Raw genomic sequence first — 18,302 nt, 5'->3', positions numbered from 1 at the left:
AAAAAAAAAAAAAAAAAAAAAAATGTCTCCAGACATTGCCAAACATCCCATGGAGTGGGAGAGGTAAAATTCTTCCCCTCACTCCTCTTGAGAACCACTGCTATAGAAGAGCCAGTGATAGCACTGAAAAAGCCATCATTTCCAGGATATCCTTGTAGATTTTCCCTATGTAAGAGAATTATTCTAAATAATTCTTGGAAAGATTATTGGCCTAGTCTGTCTTGCTATAAGACTTCAGGAGAAATTCTAATGCATCCATTTGTCATTGTATAAAATAGATATTTCATCTTCTCAAAACTTGTAAAATATAAAATCACAGATAAAATAAACATGCTATGTATATTAGGGGTTACCTGAAACTGCATCTGTGTTCGAACTACTCCAGCTGTTACAGATTTATCTGTAAATAATGTGAATTTATATATTTCAAAGCCTGATTTGAATTTTTTTTTTTTTTCCTTTTTGTCTTTTTTTCGTGCCCGGCAACGGATCGCAACCCTCAGTGTCGCGCCCGTACCGGACCGGGACCGGCTACGGGATCGCAACCCTCGGTGTTGCTCCCGCACCTCGCTCAGCCAGTGAGCGGCCGGTCTGTATGTGGGATCCAAACCCTCGGCGGGAGCGCCACCGCGCTTCCCAAGCGGCGCACTGTAGCAGTGCGCCACCGGGCCGGCCCAGAGATTTGAATTTTATATAGCAATTGTAATGAGTGCGTCAACATTTCTCGTTCATAATACCAATCTTGCTATATCTTTAAGATAATCCTACTAAAAAGGAAAGGCATGTACTAGTCTCCACTCTGAATTCAAGAATTTAAATAAAATTATTACTCTAGTCTTGATTAACTTATTTGGGTTGCTAAAATTCTGTATAATCCACTGATTGATAAAAACAGCATTAAGTTAGTTCAGCACTTACTTTCACATTAAGGAGTTTGCCAGAAGACTGTTACTAGATTTCACCATTTTCAGAATTAATAACAGCACCTTTCAAACTAGAAAAATATCTCAGATCCATTGAGTTCACATACTTCAAATATGTTTTGTACTAAAAAAATTAGAGCATTTCATTAAAAAAATGATATTATATTGACTATCAAATTAATAGAGAAAAATGGATCATTGAAATATTATAAATGTATCATTTAATCTATAATTTTTACTACATCTCTTCCAAAAACTAGAGCCAGAAGTGCTGACAACTGATTTTCCATCACCAGCAGTTTTCCTGATATACCCACCCAGGAAACAAGATGTGAATGAGCTATAAAAATGGCCAAAGATGGGCCGGCCTGGTGGCGCACTGGAGAGTGCACCGCTTGGGAGCGCGGCGGCACTCCCGTCGAGGGTTTGGATCCCATGTGGAGACCGGTTCCGCTCACTGGCTGAGCGCGGTGTGGGCGCAACACCGAGGGTTGCGATCCCGTTGCCGGTCCCTGGTACGGGCGCGACACCGAGGGTTGCGTTCCCGTTACCGGTCAGTAAAGAAAGACAAAAAGGAAAAAAAAAAAATGGCCAAAGATTAGATGACAGGATAAGAAAGTGGCAGGGCTAAAACACAGCAATAGACCAATCAGGTGCTACTTTGGTTCTACTTAGTGGTTCTTAAATGAAATTGTTATTATTCTCAACATCAATGAAGCATAGATACATTATCATTGGTCTTCTATGCCAATATATAAAATGAATCCTGCAGTTAACCTTAGGATGTCTGTAGATGATCAAGTCTTTATAGTCAATCATCATTTGATAAAACAAGATTTAATTAATCATTGAATTAAGCAGACTTAAGTTATATTAGATAAGAGGTGGATTCAGAGTGTAATTTTTACATTATATCTACATAACCTTTAGTAACTCAAGTTAATCAAGAGTATAAATACAGAAAAGTATACCTGTGGTATAAATACAAAAATCAAATGGACCAGATTTTTGTGCAGAGTCCTACTTTCACATATTCCTTTCTCCCATTGTACCAGTAATTATATATTAATATATGTCTAACCATTTGGCCAGATTTCTGATACAAAGAATAGAATCTCAATATTATTCAATGAAAAGGGGGCTGGATTTGGAGCCAGGTTCCAAGTCATAGCTCTGACACTTGTGACCTGGTCAAGTCAGGTACCTCCTGAGCCACAGTTTCCATACTTGTAAAATGAAAAATAAATCTCAGTGGTGACACTGCCTGCTGCATCACCTTTCTCATGGTTATCATGAGGATGAAATGAGATTCTATATTCGAAAACATTTTTGCAGATGTAAAATGCCACTGTCTCCTACAGGGTACAGTCTACTTTTTAAGGGGATTGCATAATGTTAGTTAATTACATTTTTCGAATATTCAGTGAGCTTTCTTGTGGTTGGTATTCTGGTCATATCAAAATAATGTTTTACTAGATATTAACACCACCTAAAATAGCATTTTTATTAGAGTAAGATAAAAGCTCATTTTTAAAACTTGACAACACCTCTAGTCCTAATTAGCTTCAGCTCAAGATAAGTTTGGAAACTTTTCTCAGATTTAAGTTCCCTTGTGCGAGGAGGGTTGACTGCAGAGGTGAAGTGGTTCTATATTCCAGTTGCCATGTTTATTTAGTTTACAAGTTATAGGCAGTTTCTCCTTTTTTTCATTTAATTTTAGTGATAGTTGAGAGTATGGGGGCGGATTTTGTTTTTGTTTTGTTTTGTTTTTAATTTCAGTTCTGGCCAGGAATGATGGATGAACTCTCCGAGTTGAGAGAATTCTATGATCCAGATACAGTGGAGCTGATGAACTGGATTAAGTAAGAGGATTTTTTTAACCTTTAACATTTTAAGAGTCACTTATACACCTCCTTTGTTTTTTGAGGTTTTTTTAATTTGTTTTTTTCTGAATCTAATTCTGAAAAAACATTCATTCTTATTAAATTTTTCTTAAAAACTCTATTTGGAAAACTTCTTTCCATTCAAGAAATATTCTCTCCAACTATATCCCATGAAGAAAGTAAAATAACTTTTTGTAGAGGGAAACAGAATCGGGTTATAAACTTCAAACCACTGACAGAAATGGAAATAAAATTTTATTTATCGTCTGTGTTAAAACTTACAGTTTTATACTCTCTGCCAATTTTATCTTTATTTTCATTTGAATACCATTCAAATTTTCTATTAATGCTGACATTTGAAAATATTCATTTCTTGTTAATTATTTTTAAATACAGTGTAAACTACAGTTAATTTGAATCATAATACCTTGGTTCAGATTTCATTTTTTAACTAATCATATTGCCCAAGTCTAGGTCTAGAGAAAATTTAAAATACAAACACTGGAGATTTTTTTTTTTTTTTTTGAACATCGTGATGCTTTAGCACTGTATTGGTTCTTATTTTGCCTGCACTTTGTTGTTTTGCCTCAGCTTTCAGAATCAGAATGAAATTCGTGTGTTTCAAAGCTTTGTGAATGAAACACCTTCCATCAGCAGAAATAAACTTTTCTACCCAGAGCAGCATTCCCATGCCCTTTAATAGTGTATTTCCCTACTTTGTAACCAAAAAGCAGCTGGGTGATTATTCACAGGTGAATAGATGTTGCAAATCTTGTGTGGCATATCTGAAAGCATTGGCTGTATTTTCTCCATCACTTAGAATTTTAGTAGCCATATTGGCACTTGATCATGACTAATGTTTACTAACCAGTACAGTTTAGCACTGCTTGTGTGTTAAGAGATAGTAAATGTTTGATAGCTTAGGTCTCTTGAGTACAATACATGGATTTTATAGAGATTTATGTCTAAAATATACATGTGGCTTTGGTCCCAATGTCAGACTGGGTTTGACTAGATGCAATGAGTATAATTTTTCACATATTTCTAGTGCTGAGAGTGCTAAGCAGTACTTTGTCTTTATTTAATTTTTAAATCAAGGCAGACAATTACAGAATAACCTTTCAGTATTTATTGTATATAGGAAAGGAGGGTTATTCATATAAAAGAAAGCTAATTACTTTTGCATTAATATAGTCAACTGAAAATGTATGACATGTGCATCTGAAGGTGAGGCTGATACTTTCCATTTTTAAGATTATACTATTGAAATTAATGCTGTAGGACACTCACTTTCTGGTAACATCCTGAAAATGGTAGATCTTCCAGATCTGCCTGGATTAGCATTGTAAGCATCCCCACTTCCACTCCCCAGTCTTTCAGGAATTAATTATAGAGTCATTAAAAATTTATTCTAGCAGAGCCCTAGGTTATCTTTGGCTGTCTCAGACTGGATATACTTATTTATAGTGTCTTTATTTTCATGCCTTCACAGAAAATTATTTAAAGTAACATTTCTGGCTCTGAAAAAAAAAAATCATGGGTGAGAGATTATTCCAGGTATAAAGAAAACAGTATGTTACTCTATTATTCCTCTCATTTGGGCAAAATAGTCTTTGTTCCTTATAGATTCTCCTTTTACTAACAGCTCCTCTCCCTTTGTAGACATGCTATTGATTTTTTTTTTTTTTTAATTCTCAGCAACTGAAGGATTTGTATTGTTCCAAAAAATTGGTTCTACTGTGATCTAATCTTGTCTGTTATCCCCTAAAATTCAAATCTAAAATATCATTTTTGTAAAAATAGCTGCTAGGCATGTTTGTAAAATAAGCTTAAGTAATGATGAATGTACGCCAAAATAGGATCTATTTAGACATAAAAGTATGTTTGTTTAAATCAGCATTTACATCAGCTCTGGTGTGTAGGCTTCAATGCCAAACACAAGTGAATGTGCTTTAGTATTCTTTTTACCTGTCCTGATTTCTTCTGGTTTTGAAACATAAAATATGACCTCACCTTCCATGTTACTACTTGTGTTAGTCACACATTGTCCATGATATTATTAAGTATGAGCTGTGCTGGAGAAAAGTTTGTAGCCTGAGGATATATGGAATTCATCTGAAAGAAGGCACCAGACCTCTGAAAGGGACTCATCACTGTCAGTGAGGGATGCCTCAGTTCTCTCTATCCTGTCTGCTGGCCTCAGATGAAGTGGACACACTTAGATGTCTGTACTTTATCATTGCAGTCACAACAGCATCTACTGGGACATGGGGCACAGCCTCAATTCCAGGATGACTGCCCTCGGGATGAGTCAGAACTAGGGAAATAATGACATGTGCAAACCCTAGGGTTTACATCTCAAGTGACACTCAATTTTGGCACAGGGCGACTCTTCTGTGAAGTGTTGAGAAGAGGCGTATCCACCATCTCTCAGTCTCTGCTTCATGTACTTGATACTGGGGTAAACCACACACCTGCATTAGGCATCTCTGTTGTGCTCTACGGAATCTGAGCTTCCTTTTGGAGTTAGGACTTCCCAAATATTCATTGTGGGGTTCTCTGCTTTGAAAGTAAATTGAAAGGTGCCATCACCTCAGCAGGAGTTAGTTACTTTCCTTTCTTTTTGAGGGGACAGGCTATGACCTTTTATAGGCTAAAGACATCCTCAAGAAAGAATGAAGGATATTGCTTTAGGGTAACACTTATTAATATGAGAGAGGTCATACCAAAGGGATTGGATTTCTGTGAAAACATTGAACTCCTGAATATATGAAGTTATTTCACATCTGAAACTATGTACTTATTAAAACAATTCAACAGTTATTTATTGAGCACCAACTATGTATGTGTAGGACACTGTTAAACCTGTAAACATTGGGTAGCAATCCATTACAACTGCCTCATTATTAGAGTAAACGTTGAAACTCAGCACGATTCTCTTAATTCTTTTTCTCCTATATTCTTACTTTTAACTCCATTTTAAGATTTTCAGAGGCTTAATAGGTTTAGTGGAAAAAAAATATTTAGAGTTCTAATTTTTAGTAATAGAAAATTACTTGGAAAATTTTTAGTAATAGGAAATTGTTTTATACGTTTCTGTCTTTAGTTTCTTAAAGGAATGGAGGTTTAAGTGTAAAACAAAGAACATTTAGGGATTAAATTTCTCTTTTTTATCAGGACATTTTGACACTTTAATTAAAGACATTTTAATCTACAAGGGCATTTTGTTGAAGTCAGACCCCCAAGATATGGTAGCTTCAGCTGCCTTCCTTATGAGAGCTTACCCTGTGCCTTTCACACTCCTGGCCTGTGTGTGTTCACCTGACTGCCTGCTTTCCACGTTATATGTGGGCTGCTACATGCCGTGTTCAAGCAGATTTAAATGCATATGTTCATGTTTACCCCTTTTCTCTGATAATGTTTCCTAGACACAAAGGTTAAAAATCTTTTTGGTTTTCTTTCTTTTTTTTTTTTTTTTCTTTTGCCTTTTGGTATCTCTTACAGCAAAAACCAGGTGGTACTGTTACAGATTTTGGGTGATTAGGAAGCACATTTTCTTCAGCAAGGCCGAATTTAGTAGCAGTCTGTGGTCATTCCTCATTCCTTTGTGTCATTGAGTGCTTGATTTTTGGTTCCTGAAATTTTTCTATGACATTGTGTAATTAAGATGGACAGACCCATAGATTTGAATATTTTGAAGTATGACATTTTAGCTCCTTGGCTTTAGGAGATGTTCACTGGAAATAGTCTCCAGTAATGAAGACTGCATGTGCAGTATTTTCTCAATGGGTCTGAAAAAGTGTACCAGATTTCTTTCACATTTAATCAAAGCAGTAAGAATTACTGTATGTTTTAAATATGATGTAGGCTAAGTTCAGACTTTAAATTCCTATAAACCTCTTTTATATTTAATGAATCATTTTGTAGTATTTGCATAATTCTATAAATTTTTGAAGTGAAGATAAAGCAAATGTTCACACATTATCTTATAATGCTCAGTTTACCCATTAGTTCAACAGTAATTAACTTGTTGAAGCTTAGAGCTTCAAAAATAAATGAGATTATTTGTTCAAAATGCCATCAGGTCTCCCTGGAATGACATTTAAATTATATAATGTAAATCCGTTTGACCTGTGAGTCCCTGTCATTATTTAGTGACATTTCTTACAGAATAAATTGTTGGCAGGTTGGGCAGCCTGCTATGGAGCTTGGCAGAGAGCTATAAAAACAAATTATCCTTTCATTTTATACATCATTTGTTCAAACATTTGTAAAACTTGCTTTGTTTTTCTGTAATAGAGAAGTGTCAGTCAGTGGTTAAAAGCACATTAGCTATTTTAGATACAGACCACAGACTATCAGGCAAAAGTGTCCGTGAAGGAAGAATGCCCAGCATTATATCTGTCATAGTGCATATTTTAAGTTAAGGATGAAGAATCCCTTCTCCCTTTGCCTGCTAAGTTTATCACAGAAAATATAAAATACAGTGAATATAAAATACAGTTTTTTGAAGTTTAGAAAATGTGATTTTTTTCATTTTGTTCCACTTTGCTTGTTGCTTTTACTTCTGCATTTACTTTACGAGTAAAGTTAAATATTTAAAGTAGCAGTGAGATACCCCAGATTTACCATGGGGCTAGCATACAAAACCAGGTCAAAACAGAATAAAGTGAATAAACATCATCACTGCTATCCTCGGAAGTCAATAGTTTTCAAAGCAATATTATTTCTGATTCATTGTATAGGTATTAGAGTATTTGTACTTTACTATTTTAAAATAAACCAGAGGCCTCAGTAAAATAGTATTCAACAATCCAGAGGATTGCTGCACTAACAGTTTAAACAGATTACATTTCTTTTAAACTTTCTGACTTTTTGCTAATAAGGTCAGACACTAAGACATGTTAACAATTTAACGGGCTTTTTTCCAGTTCTTCCCCAGTTCCTCTAAGCAGTCATATGACATATCACCTTACTCTGCTTGGTGATGGCTCTGCTGCTGCCTTGGGGCTGTGCCTGCTGGGGGTTAGGGGGCAAGAGTCACTCAGGGCTCTTAGAGCTTTCTGAGGAAAGAGTATCTTTAAAGTCTGGTGTGTTTAGTTCCCAGCATAGCTACAGGCCCACACTAAGCATTTGTAAATATGTGATAAACTAATTACTGGTTTATTCTTAAATGTTTACCCGTAATGGGAGCTGAGTCTGACTCTGTTAACCTGTCTTCAAGAAGCTTACTGGTTATCATGTCATGTTTGCCAGCCCAGCACATAGTAAGCCCTCAGTAATATTTTCTGAATAAATATCTTTATAACTCCCCAGCAAGCAGTTCAGGACTTTTGACATTTAAACCTTTATGAACTCTGTAATTCATCGAGGCATTATGATTATAGTCCAGAAAGCAGGCTGAAACCTTGATCATTAGCTGTAAGTAGATAACAAGGTCTGTCTATCTCTGCTGTAATTATAAAATGCACACTATAAACAGCTCTGTGCATCTTTTTGCTGCTGATTCCTGTTCAATTCAAAAGAGTGATGCTTAGACAGCCTTGTGATTTGAAAGGATGTTGTAAGATCAGCTGCTGGATTTATCTTTTGTGTAGAAAGACCAGCTTGGCATTCTTTAGGCAGCAAGACTGTACAAACCAAGATTGTGTGCCTCCATTAACTCTTGCCTCTACCTCATGCTCTGCCAGATGAGGAAGCCAGACTCATCTTCTTTCTGCATTCTAAATCTATCTAGTTCAGAGGACCCAAAGATAGCCGCTTTGGAGCATTCATATGTGATGTTATTGCATCATTTAATGCAGTGAAATGACTTAAACCGGTTGAGAGGGTATAAAAGGAAAGAAGACTGGTTCTGAAGAATGATGGCTCTTTAATATTTGTTCATATTCTCTCTAGCAGTTATTGGTACACCATACTCGTAAATGAGGGTAGCACAGTATACAAGGCCCAGAATAAGTGCTTAGTAAGTGTTAATTGAATTAAACTGAATTTCTGTAAAAACTTTTACTGGGGAACTCTGCACCTTTACATGTTTTCATTTAAACCCTCCTATTCCTCTGACCATGTGGGCAAATGTCAAAGATTCCCTATAAATTGTTAGTATAAGGGGACAAAGCAAACATCTATTTGTTTCTGTGTTCCTGGGTCTGGTTGTCAGAATGATGACTATCAAGTATAGCCAAGCTCACATAAAACTTTTTTTCTGTTGGAATTCATTCTAGACCCTGGCATGGGTAAGGGAGAATGCAGATTATATGTCAGTTCCTTGTATTCTCATTGTAATTTCATCTACTTTTTTCCCTCACTTATGAAAGCTTATTGGAATGCAAGTGAATATGAGTGTCATTGTTAGAAAGAAAATCTTGAATCTTCAAAAGTAAATTATTCGTAAATGTCACAACTTGACTTGTAGGACGTCTTGCTCATAGACATCCAGAGGCCTTTGTTGGATGGCATTCATGCTGTAGTCTTAGCATTCAGTTGGAATAAATAGAACATTCTGATGGGCTATATGAATATGATATGATGAGGCTTCTCTTAGAAACCTCAGCCCCAGAGCAAGTTTCATGCCCTGCTTTCCAAAAACATTGAGAACAGCCTGCTATAACTTTTTCTGCAGAGGATGTTGAGTTTTAATGATTTCAAATAGATTCCTCAAAACTGTCTCCATCATTTTAGCTCAGTTCAGCAGGCATAGACTCCTCTTTCTTAACAGAAAAGGATCAGTGCATATTGCAGTATTCCTAGTGGGCATCTACAGGAAATTCTGTGTTGGGGAGAATCCCTGGAAGAGCTGCTAGGTTCACAATAGAATAATACCTCATTGGTTTGCAAGTGACTCCCAATTTTCAAAAAAATGGAAGGGAATTAAATCAGCTACTAAGATTCTTTTTTCTGGGGGTAGAGAATGCTTTCATTGTATTCTGGGAGTCTTCTTGGTTATCCATCATTGTCCCTTACACCCCACTAGGAGGCAGAGAATTATAGGTTTGTAGTAATAGGAAAGTGAGATCATGATTTAACATTAAGGTACCCTGTATTCTTTAATCTGCATATAGTTTTTCATAATAAGAACTAAAGAAAAGGAATGTATAAAATACTTGTATTTTCACATCAGAAATTTTTTACATCCCCATATTGAGTAATAAGATATTTGCTATTTCAGCATCTTCTTTCCATGTTTTTTGTTTGTTTTTATTAGTTAATTTATAGTAATATCTGTGATCTTCTTTGCTTGTTTTAAACTAAAGCCCTTGGAATTTACCCATGATCACCTGTAGTTTCTAGTTTTATAATTGTTATGTTTTACTCTAAGCAGCCCTTTTCGTTAAATTTAATACAAAAAACAGTTGCAATCTTTTGAGTTCTTTTTGTTAGAATCTGCCCCTCTGGAACAGTAGCAAGAGAGTATTATGGGTTTTAACCTCGAGGCCTTAGACCGAGGAGCTACCTGTCTCCTAGGACAATTCATTATAAAAGTAAACTCATCAAAACAGTAAGTTAAAAGTTTCCCAGCTGTTCTAGTGAACAGCCAAAAACAGATGTGAACAGTTTACATAAAATAGTTTGAGTGTAGTCAAAACCCAAGCAACATCCTGTTTTTTTCCAGACTCTTACTTTCTGACATAGCTGGATAATTCTGAGAGACTGTGATTTTGTGTTCTTTGTTGTCTTTGAGGAAATCTAAGCAGTGAGGTTAATTCACACTCTAAACTCTTTTAGCTCTAACACTCCGATAAAGGCTGTGTTTGCTGGAAGCATGCAGTTGCTGGCCGGAGTCAAACTATGCACGGGAAGGACTTTAACCAACCACCCGCACTACGAAGACAGCAGCCTAAGAGAGCGAACCAAAGCGGTGAGGACCCATCTGTACCTTTTCTCGCTTCTTGTAGAACAGCCGTGGGTGGGGCTTCCCTATATTTGGTACAGGTGAGGCTTATTGCCACACACCTCCAGCTTGTAGGTTATGAGGGGAAGTCAGAACTTAAGTGCACAAGGTTTGCATCTCTGGTTCTGTGCTTCAGCCTGACTCCATCCGTTTAGCCATGCTGTTCAGTCCACACATTCCTCTCAGAGGAGTAACTGAGAAGGTAAACGCCTGGAGATGTACAGAAGAGAGCATTTGGGAGCAAACCCCTCAGAGCTTTTGAGTTGAGAAGGGAAGGAGAAGGAGTAAAGACGTACTGGTCATGTTTTTGTGGACCATTTTATGGACCATTTCTAGTGGATGGTGTTTTTGATGCTGGGCTTGTTTGTCTTTAATAGATAACACAGCCACATAGTTCAATGTTTAAAACATTCAAAAGGGAATATAGTGAATAGTCTCCCTCCCACCCCTGTATTCCAGCTACTGGTTCTCCTCCCAGGAGGCAAATAATGTTACCAGTTTCTTGTGTATCCTTCCATAGGTATTTTATGCAAATACAAATATGTATAGAATATACAGCTATATTAAATTCTTTTCCCCCTTTTTTACAAAAGAAGTAGTGTACTACATCTTGCTTTGTTTGGCACTTAATATATTTGGGAGATCATTCTATATTAGTGTATTAACAGCTTGTTATTCTTAAAGCTGTATAATATTTTATGTGGATATAGCATATTTTATTTAACTGCTTAAGCTGTTTCCCTGTCCTTTACAATTATATAAACAGTGCTATAAATAATAACCTTATATATGCATCACTCTTTACAGGTACAATGTATATTGGCACATCAGATTTTATGTATGTGGAATTGCTGGGTCAAAGGGTATGTCAAAGGGCATTTGTAATTTAGACAGATAGATACTGTCAAGTTATCCTCTGTACAGGTTATATCAGTTTACATTCCAGTCAGCAATGCAGTCAAGCACCTGTTTCCCTTAATCCTTACCAACAAGGTTTCAAACTTTTTAATGTTTCATATTGGTCATTCCTTAGTGTTGATAGTTGAAAAGTTGTTAAAAGAGTCTTGTTTTAAGGTGAGATTTAACCATCCTAAAAAGCAAATGAATGTTACTGAGTCCCCTGTTTTTTTATGAGAATGATCTGAAGGTAGATTCCTGCTCAAATGGGAATTTTTCAGTTAGTCCAAGTGTTCCAGATAGTTCTAAATTATCTAAAAGGATGGGGGGGTGGGTTTGTCCCTGACTCACCAGACACAAGGTGGCCTATACTGCTTAGACTAGAGAGCAGCAGGAAAGACATGTCAACTGTGCAGCCGCACAGGGAGTCCTTCTGTGCCCTGCCCTCTCCAAGATCCAGCCCCTGTCTAGGTACCAAGTATTATGTCCTAATCAAAGTCCTAGTACCCTTCTTCAGTGATGATCTTCAAATCCTTGGAATGCCTTCAGTCTGAGAGCTTGTGCTGGACTGTAGGATGACCTCACAGTTTTCATGGTAGAAGCAGCTCACCTCCCTGTCATTTCATTCGTCTGTATGGACACACTGAGTTACATCCTCACTTCCAGTCCCTTAAGTAAAGAACCTATCATTAGAAACAGAGAAAGCAGTAACTCTCTTCATGACCCACAATCTAATCACCTCTTAAAGACCCCACCTTTCAAATACAGTAATTGAATTTCCCACACTCTTAACCCTGTTACAATGGGGATTAAGTTTCCAATATGTGAACTTTTGAAGGACACATTTAACCCACAGCAGTAATATTTACTCTTGATTTACTCTTGCTTTAAGATCTTGATATGACAAATGTTTTCCAGTTGACAACTCATCCATACACACACACACACACACACACACACACACACACACACACACACACAGACACTCTCTCTCTCTCTCTCTCCCCCTCTCTCTCTCTCTCTTTTCCCATTGCCAAGTGCCAGAATATAGGACACTCACAGTCTGTGTATATTCACTTAAGGTGTATGATGCTGGTAATGAATGTGAAGGGGGCGCTTTCTGTTGAACTGCCGCTGGGTGCTACAAGTTCCTCTTGTTCCAGGAAAGCATGAGAGGGAGAGATAAGTGTCAGGGTCTCCTGATCAAGTGAGATGCAGTGTAGCGGCAGGAAAGCAACAAGTGCCACCCCAGCCTAGGATCAGAGTAGGGTCCTTTCCCCACCTGCCATTAACAGAAGCTGGATCTCCTCCCTACTGGTACATGTACACCCCAACTGTACCATCACCCCTGATGGTACATCACAACTGTTTTAATCTGAAGGTCCCCTTGTATTAGTCCATTTCTGTTGCTTATAACAAAATACAAGGAACTGGGCGATTTATAAAGAAAACAAAATTTATTGCTTACAGTTTCAGAGGCTGAGAAATCCAAAGTCCAGGGTGTATACATCAGTGAGAGTTGTTCTTAGTGGTGGCTTTATAGCAATTCAGGGGTCTCACATGGCAGAAAATGGCAGAGCAGAGAGAGGATAGTTTCTCATGCATTCTCCTTTTGAAAACCCTCAGAACCATGCCCCTGACCACCATTATTAAGCCATTCATATGGCGTGGTCCTACAATCTAATCACCTCTTCAAGGCCCCCACCTTTCAATTATCATAATAGAATTTCCCACCCTCAACAGTTACAGTGGGGATTCAGTCTCGGTGTGGTTCAGGGTGGAGGGCATCCAGTCTACAGCATCCCTTTTTATAGAGACTGTGTCTTATCTACTCAGCTGTGTATGTACCTTGGTGAAGCATTCTTAGAACTGGCATCTACTGATGAATATATTCATAATTTAATACATTCTAAATCCAAATGTGTTTGGTGTTTAAATCCATATGTTTTCAGCATGCCTCACATTCCCTCTTCCCAAGCGTAAGTAGTTACAATATTCTTTTGGAAATCTCCCACACACACCCCAAGACTACAGATGAGTAAGTACAGCAGTGGCCTGGGCCAGGTGGGGGAGACCTGGGTGTTTAGGTCTTAGATTCAGCCATTATGGGAGGTTACATCATATTCCTCGATTAACTCACTGGTGGTTGAGTGGTATTTTTCTATATTCCATTTTAATCTCATTTTGAAGGTTTATCAGATATATGCAAAGAGGTCTCCAGAGGAAGTGCATGCCCTCCTAAGGTCCTTTGGCACCGACTATGTAATCGTGGAAGACAGCATCTGCTATGAGCGAAGGCACCACCGGGGCTGCCGGCTTCGGGACCTGCTGGACATCGCCAATGGACACGTGAGCATGTCCCTTCTCGCCACGTATGGGGAATCTCCTGGAGGGGGTGGGATTCCAATTTGAATCTTGAGTAACATAAGTCTTTTTATACTTTTTATCTAATTGAGTTATATTATGAATCAAGTGTTCACTTTTCTCTTGCATTCTGCAGAACGCCCTACCTTGGCACTTCACTGACTGCCATAGCAGCTGGGTAAGGGGAGGGATAAAAGGGGAGCTGTAGGTCCCCAATTTCTCATCAAACAGAGCAACTCTGCCTCTGGTTGGTTTGTAGGATGGGGTTCTGCATAAAATTTATTTTTTAAGGATTTTGCTGCTAAAAACAAAACCTCGATCTTTAAAACCACTGCTCCAGAGCATCATATTGGCTTGTTCATGAGTGGCTGTGAGAGCGGTCCCATCCCCCTCTCCTAGCCATGGTGGTAGACTCTCACTGCTCTACCTGCTTTCTCTCCCTGGGTGTCCTTTTGTCCACTGGCATATGTCCACAAAAATGACCTATCGCTAACATTACACTCCAAAGCAGAAAAACGACAAACTGTTTCTCCTTTCTCCTTCTGAGGAAAATGTTCTTGAAGCTATGCCAGGTCTCAAATAGAGCAAACAAAGATTTTCATCCTTTAATGGTGTGGTATGTGCTGTCATTATTGGTATCAAAGCTGATAAATATTTGTAAATGAGTGGAACAGAATGACAAACCTCGCCTAAATCTAGAAAAAAACCTGACTGTACAGAATTTGAGGTTAAGATTTTTGCCTAGGGAAAATAGTAGTCACAAACTATCTTGAATTCAGAGGTGGAACAGACCAAAGACAAGCATTTAAATTTTGCTTTGTGTGTAATTTTTTCTAACTAGTCCATCTGATGAGTTAGAGAACTTTCTCTGGTCATAGTAGTTCTCTGTATTTTGTTTTTGTGAGAGAGACAGAATAGTATGTTCCTAAGAACAAGGAGATCGAGTTCTAGTTCTGGCTTTGCCGTTAATGGTGATCCTGGTGTGTCACTATACTTCTCAGCCTCACTTAATACATCTGAAGGTGGAGAGGGATGGACCAGATGATCTCAACGTAGCCATTGACATTGAAATAATACAATTTTATTTTACTAACATACCATTCTTAAACCTAATACCTATCCCTGTTTCTATTGTCCTTTCTAAATATTTTTCCCACCAGAATTGTATTTGGATTTGTTTTGGTTTTAGATGATGGATGGCCCAGGAGAGAATGATCCTGATTTGAAACCTGCAGACCACCCTCGCTTCTGTGAAGAGATAAAAAGAAACCTGCCTGGCTTTATGGCACACTTCACTAGAGTATTTCAGAACAAAACATTCCATGTTTACAAGCTAACCAGAAACAAGTAACAAAATTTCTGTCCAATCTCTATTTTTGATACAGTGAAAGTGTTTCCTAACAAAACGATAGATCACATTTCTTATGTAAGTAGGTAGCCTGTACCTTAAAGCTGTGATAAGAGTAAGCTCTACAGATGTTTACACAAGTGTTACCATCTTTGAAAGTATCTTCTACAAGTTTGTCTTTTTGTCTTGTCTCTATCTTCTCCACTAATGTTCTTTAGCCTAAACGTTCATAGCTTCCTAAGAGTGACCTAGTTTTGTTATTGGAAAGAACAATGTGTGTTCTATTCATAGCTTGGACAGCACATATCATGTCAGAAAATAAGAACCTGTTAATTTTCAGGCTTAAGACAGCTGTGGTTGAATTGAATTGAGAGGATGCATAATTAGATTATTTAATATTATTTCAATAATGAAGACCAATTGATGGCTTTTTAAAAAGCTTTTTATTGTCCTGTTTCACCTTAAACTTATGTTTTCCAATAGTCATGCTTTTAACATTAACCAAAAAATCATGTCAGGTTCTTGTATGTATATTCAACATTTTGTTGCATTCTGTCTTAAATAGAATGTGTAGCACTTCAGTAGTATGCATCATATATTGAGAGAAAAAGTGTGTGTGTGTTTTATTGTTGGACACAGAAAAGTGTTACAAGTTCCATATTGTAAATCCTTAAAGTAGCAGAAATGTATGTAGCCAAGTAGAATTTGTTACTGTTCACTGTTATTATTTTAAAACCTACTGACACTGTTTATCCTCTGCTACAAGTAAAATAGTTCTGCTTTATTACTCATTTCAATTTACTGGGTTTGCAAAATTTTGTAAACTTTTTGTGTTTTTATCCTTTGTATTTTTTACAGCCTAGAACCTTGCAAAGTCTGAATATTTTTTAAATGTTGTATCTTAACTAGTTCACTAATACAATATTTTTGGCAGACAGCATTTTCATACCAAGTTTGACTTGTGGTCTCCAATCTTACTGTAGGGGCCCTGGTAGTGTTATTCTTTTCCTTACTAAAAGGTAACCAAGTGCCTCTAAATCATGATTATTTGTAAACAACAAAGAGGATTATATGTACCTGCTCAAAATTTTTTGATAATTGCTTTTATAATTAATTTCTAATAATAGGGACATATAACAGTTGCTGATAAAAGCATATTGTGCATTTTAATTAAATCAAGATGGCTAATGAAATTAACTTTCTCCCCTGTTCTTGCTAGTTGGAAATGATTTAAATGTTTCTCCTTGGAGTTGTATTGAAGTAAATTACCATAGGCATCAAGATGGACACATCACATGTTCAAATGAATTTATATTCAGTTACTATTTATCACATAGCATTCAAAAAATTTTTTACACTGTTATATTGGACACAGGGACTCTGAGATATTATCACATCTTATTTAAATAAAAACTTGACAGTAGCTGGGTTACTAAATTATAAAACTGAAACTTGAATTATGTCTTTCCTGTATCCCTTAATAAGATTGGAGACCACTGCAGTTTAGGATAATATAATAATAAAACATTTTAATCAGTACTAAAACTTTAATTAAACCGGTAATGATGCATGCCTGTTGTAGCTGACAGCATGGGTCAGGTCAGTACATCCTTCAGCGAGTGCCTTACTCTAATTGAAACCAAGCACATGTAAGGTACAATGTTAGACTATGTGGTTTTGTTTTTTAAATCCTTTGTTACCTTTTCAGATGTGTTTAAATTTATTTTTAGTATTTCTGTATGTATTAATCTGAGCCTTTGGGTATTTGGAGTTTCAGTATACAGGAAACATGTACTTAAGTTTTTATGCTTATCATTACTGCATCAATGGCATGCAGTAATTTTTTTTTTTTCATAGTTTGGGTGCCATTGTTGCTGAAACACCTAGTGTTCAGTGTTTAGTGAAAAATATGAAGTGCCAAAAAAAAATCTTACAAGACAGAATATATACATACACTCTTTCCAAGACACTGTGACCGTGTACAGTAGGAAGTTTTTATTTCCTGATGACCAAATCTCTCAACAAATCATATTAAATATTTTTAGCACTCACGTATTCTCTTGTATGGTCTTCTCATTGGAGTACACAGGAGAAAAGGAGGGAAAGCATCTGACTTCTGGCTCTGGTTTCCAGCTCTCTGCTAAGCGGAAGCAAGAGACCTGTGGCTTAAGTGCCCCACCACACAGACTTGTGTGGCTGTGTTAATATTTGATAATTGCCTCCAGTTATGGCTGTTTTTTATCAGTAGAAAAACTACTTGATTTAGCTTCTGAGTTAGCAGTCAGCAGAACCTCTAAGTACAATAGAAGTGCTCTTAACTGACTGTACTTATATGACTCCCCAGACCCCTAAAGTCTGCATCTCTCTTGTAAGCTGCCTGCCCCAGCACAGCTGGGAGGCTACTCTCCGGTGTTCTCAACACTTGTTTCATCCCTTGAATTGTATGCCCATATGAGACTTCTCCATGCTAGTTCTACTTATTTTAAGTACACAACTCAATTAACTATTTACATAAACCTAAGAAATATGGGTATAAAAAGGAAGAGTTATTTCTGCAAAAATTAAGTGGAGTGCTTTGGTAAGATAAAAGTTCAGTTGCTAATAAAAGTTGCTTTTAAAACAGACGTGAGGGCTGGCCTGTGGCTCACTTGGGAGAGTAGGGTGCTGATAACACTAAGGCCACACGTTTGGATCCCCATATAGGGGTGGCCGGTTAGCTCACTTTGGAGAGCGTGCTGCTGACAACATCAATCAAGGGTTAAGATCCCCTTGCTGGTCATCTTTTAAAATAAATAAATAAAATAAAATAGATGTGGTTAGAAAATTATAAAATATTGGGGGAAACAAATATCAAGAAAATTTCTGAGTTTAGATTGCTTCATAGATGTATCTAAGTATTCATTCCACCTTTAAAAAAATCTAAACCAATAGAAAGGTATGAAAATGTACCCAAACCATGTTATTGGTATGATTTATGTAAGAAATAGAACTACAGT

General features: G+C 37.1%; 1 protein-coding gene across 1 annotated transcript in view; it reads left to right on the top strand.

The window, feature by feature from the left end:
• DPY19L3 (dpy-19-like 3 (C. elegans)) overlaps positions 1-17,925 on the top strand; it is a 75,668-nt gene extending 57,743 nt beyond the window's left edge. Inside the window, exons 16-19 of the mRNA XM_008572745.1 lie at positions 2,703-2,785; positions 10,532-10,664; positions 13,785-13,943; positions 15,148-17,925. Of these exons, the coding sequence (XP_008570967.1) occupies positions 2,703-2,785; positions 10,532-10,664; positions 13,785-13,943; positions 15,148-15,309 (537 nt within the window). The 3' untranslated portion in view covers positions 15,310-17,925. The remainder of the gene's footprint in view (positions 1-2,702; positions 2,786-10,531; positions 10,665-13,784; positions 13,944-15,147) is intronic.
• Positions 17,926-18,302: the final 377 nt, after the last annotated feature.

The sequence above is a fragment of the Galeopterus variegatus genome, unplaced genomic scaffold, assembly GCF_000696425.1.
Source record: "Galeopterus variegatus unplaced genomic scaffold, G_variegatus-3.0.2 Scaffold829, whole genome shotgun sequence".
NCBI lineage: Eukaryota > Metazoa > Chordata > Mammalia > Dermoptera > Cynocephalidae > Galeopterus > Galeopterus variegatus.
The sequence above is the reverse complement of the archived record's forward strand: the minus strand, read 5'-3'. Positions and strand labels throughout refer to the sequence as shown.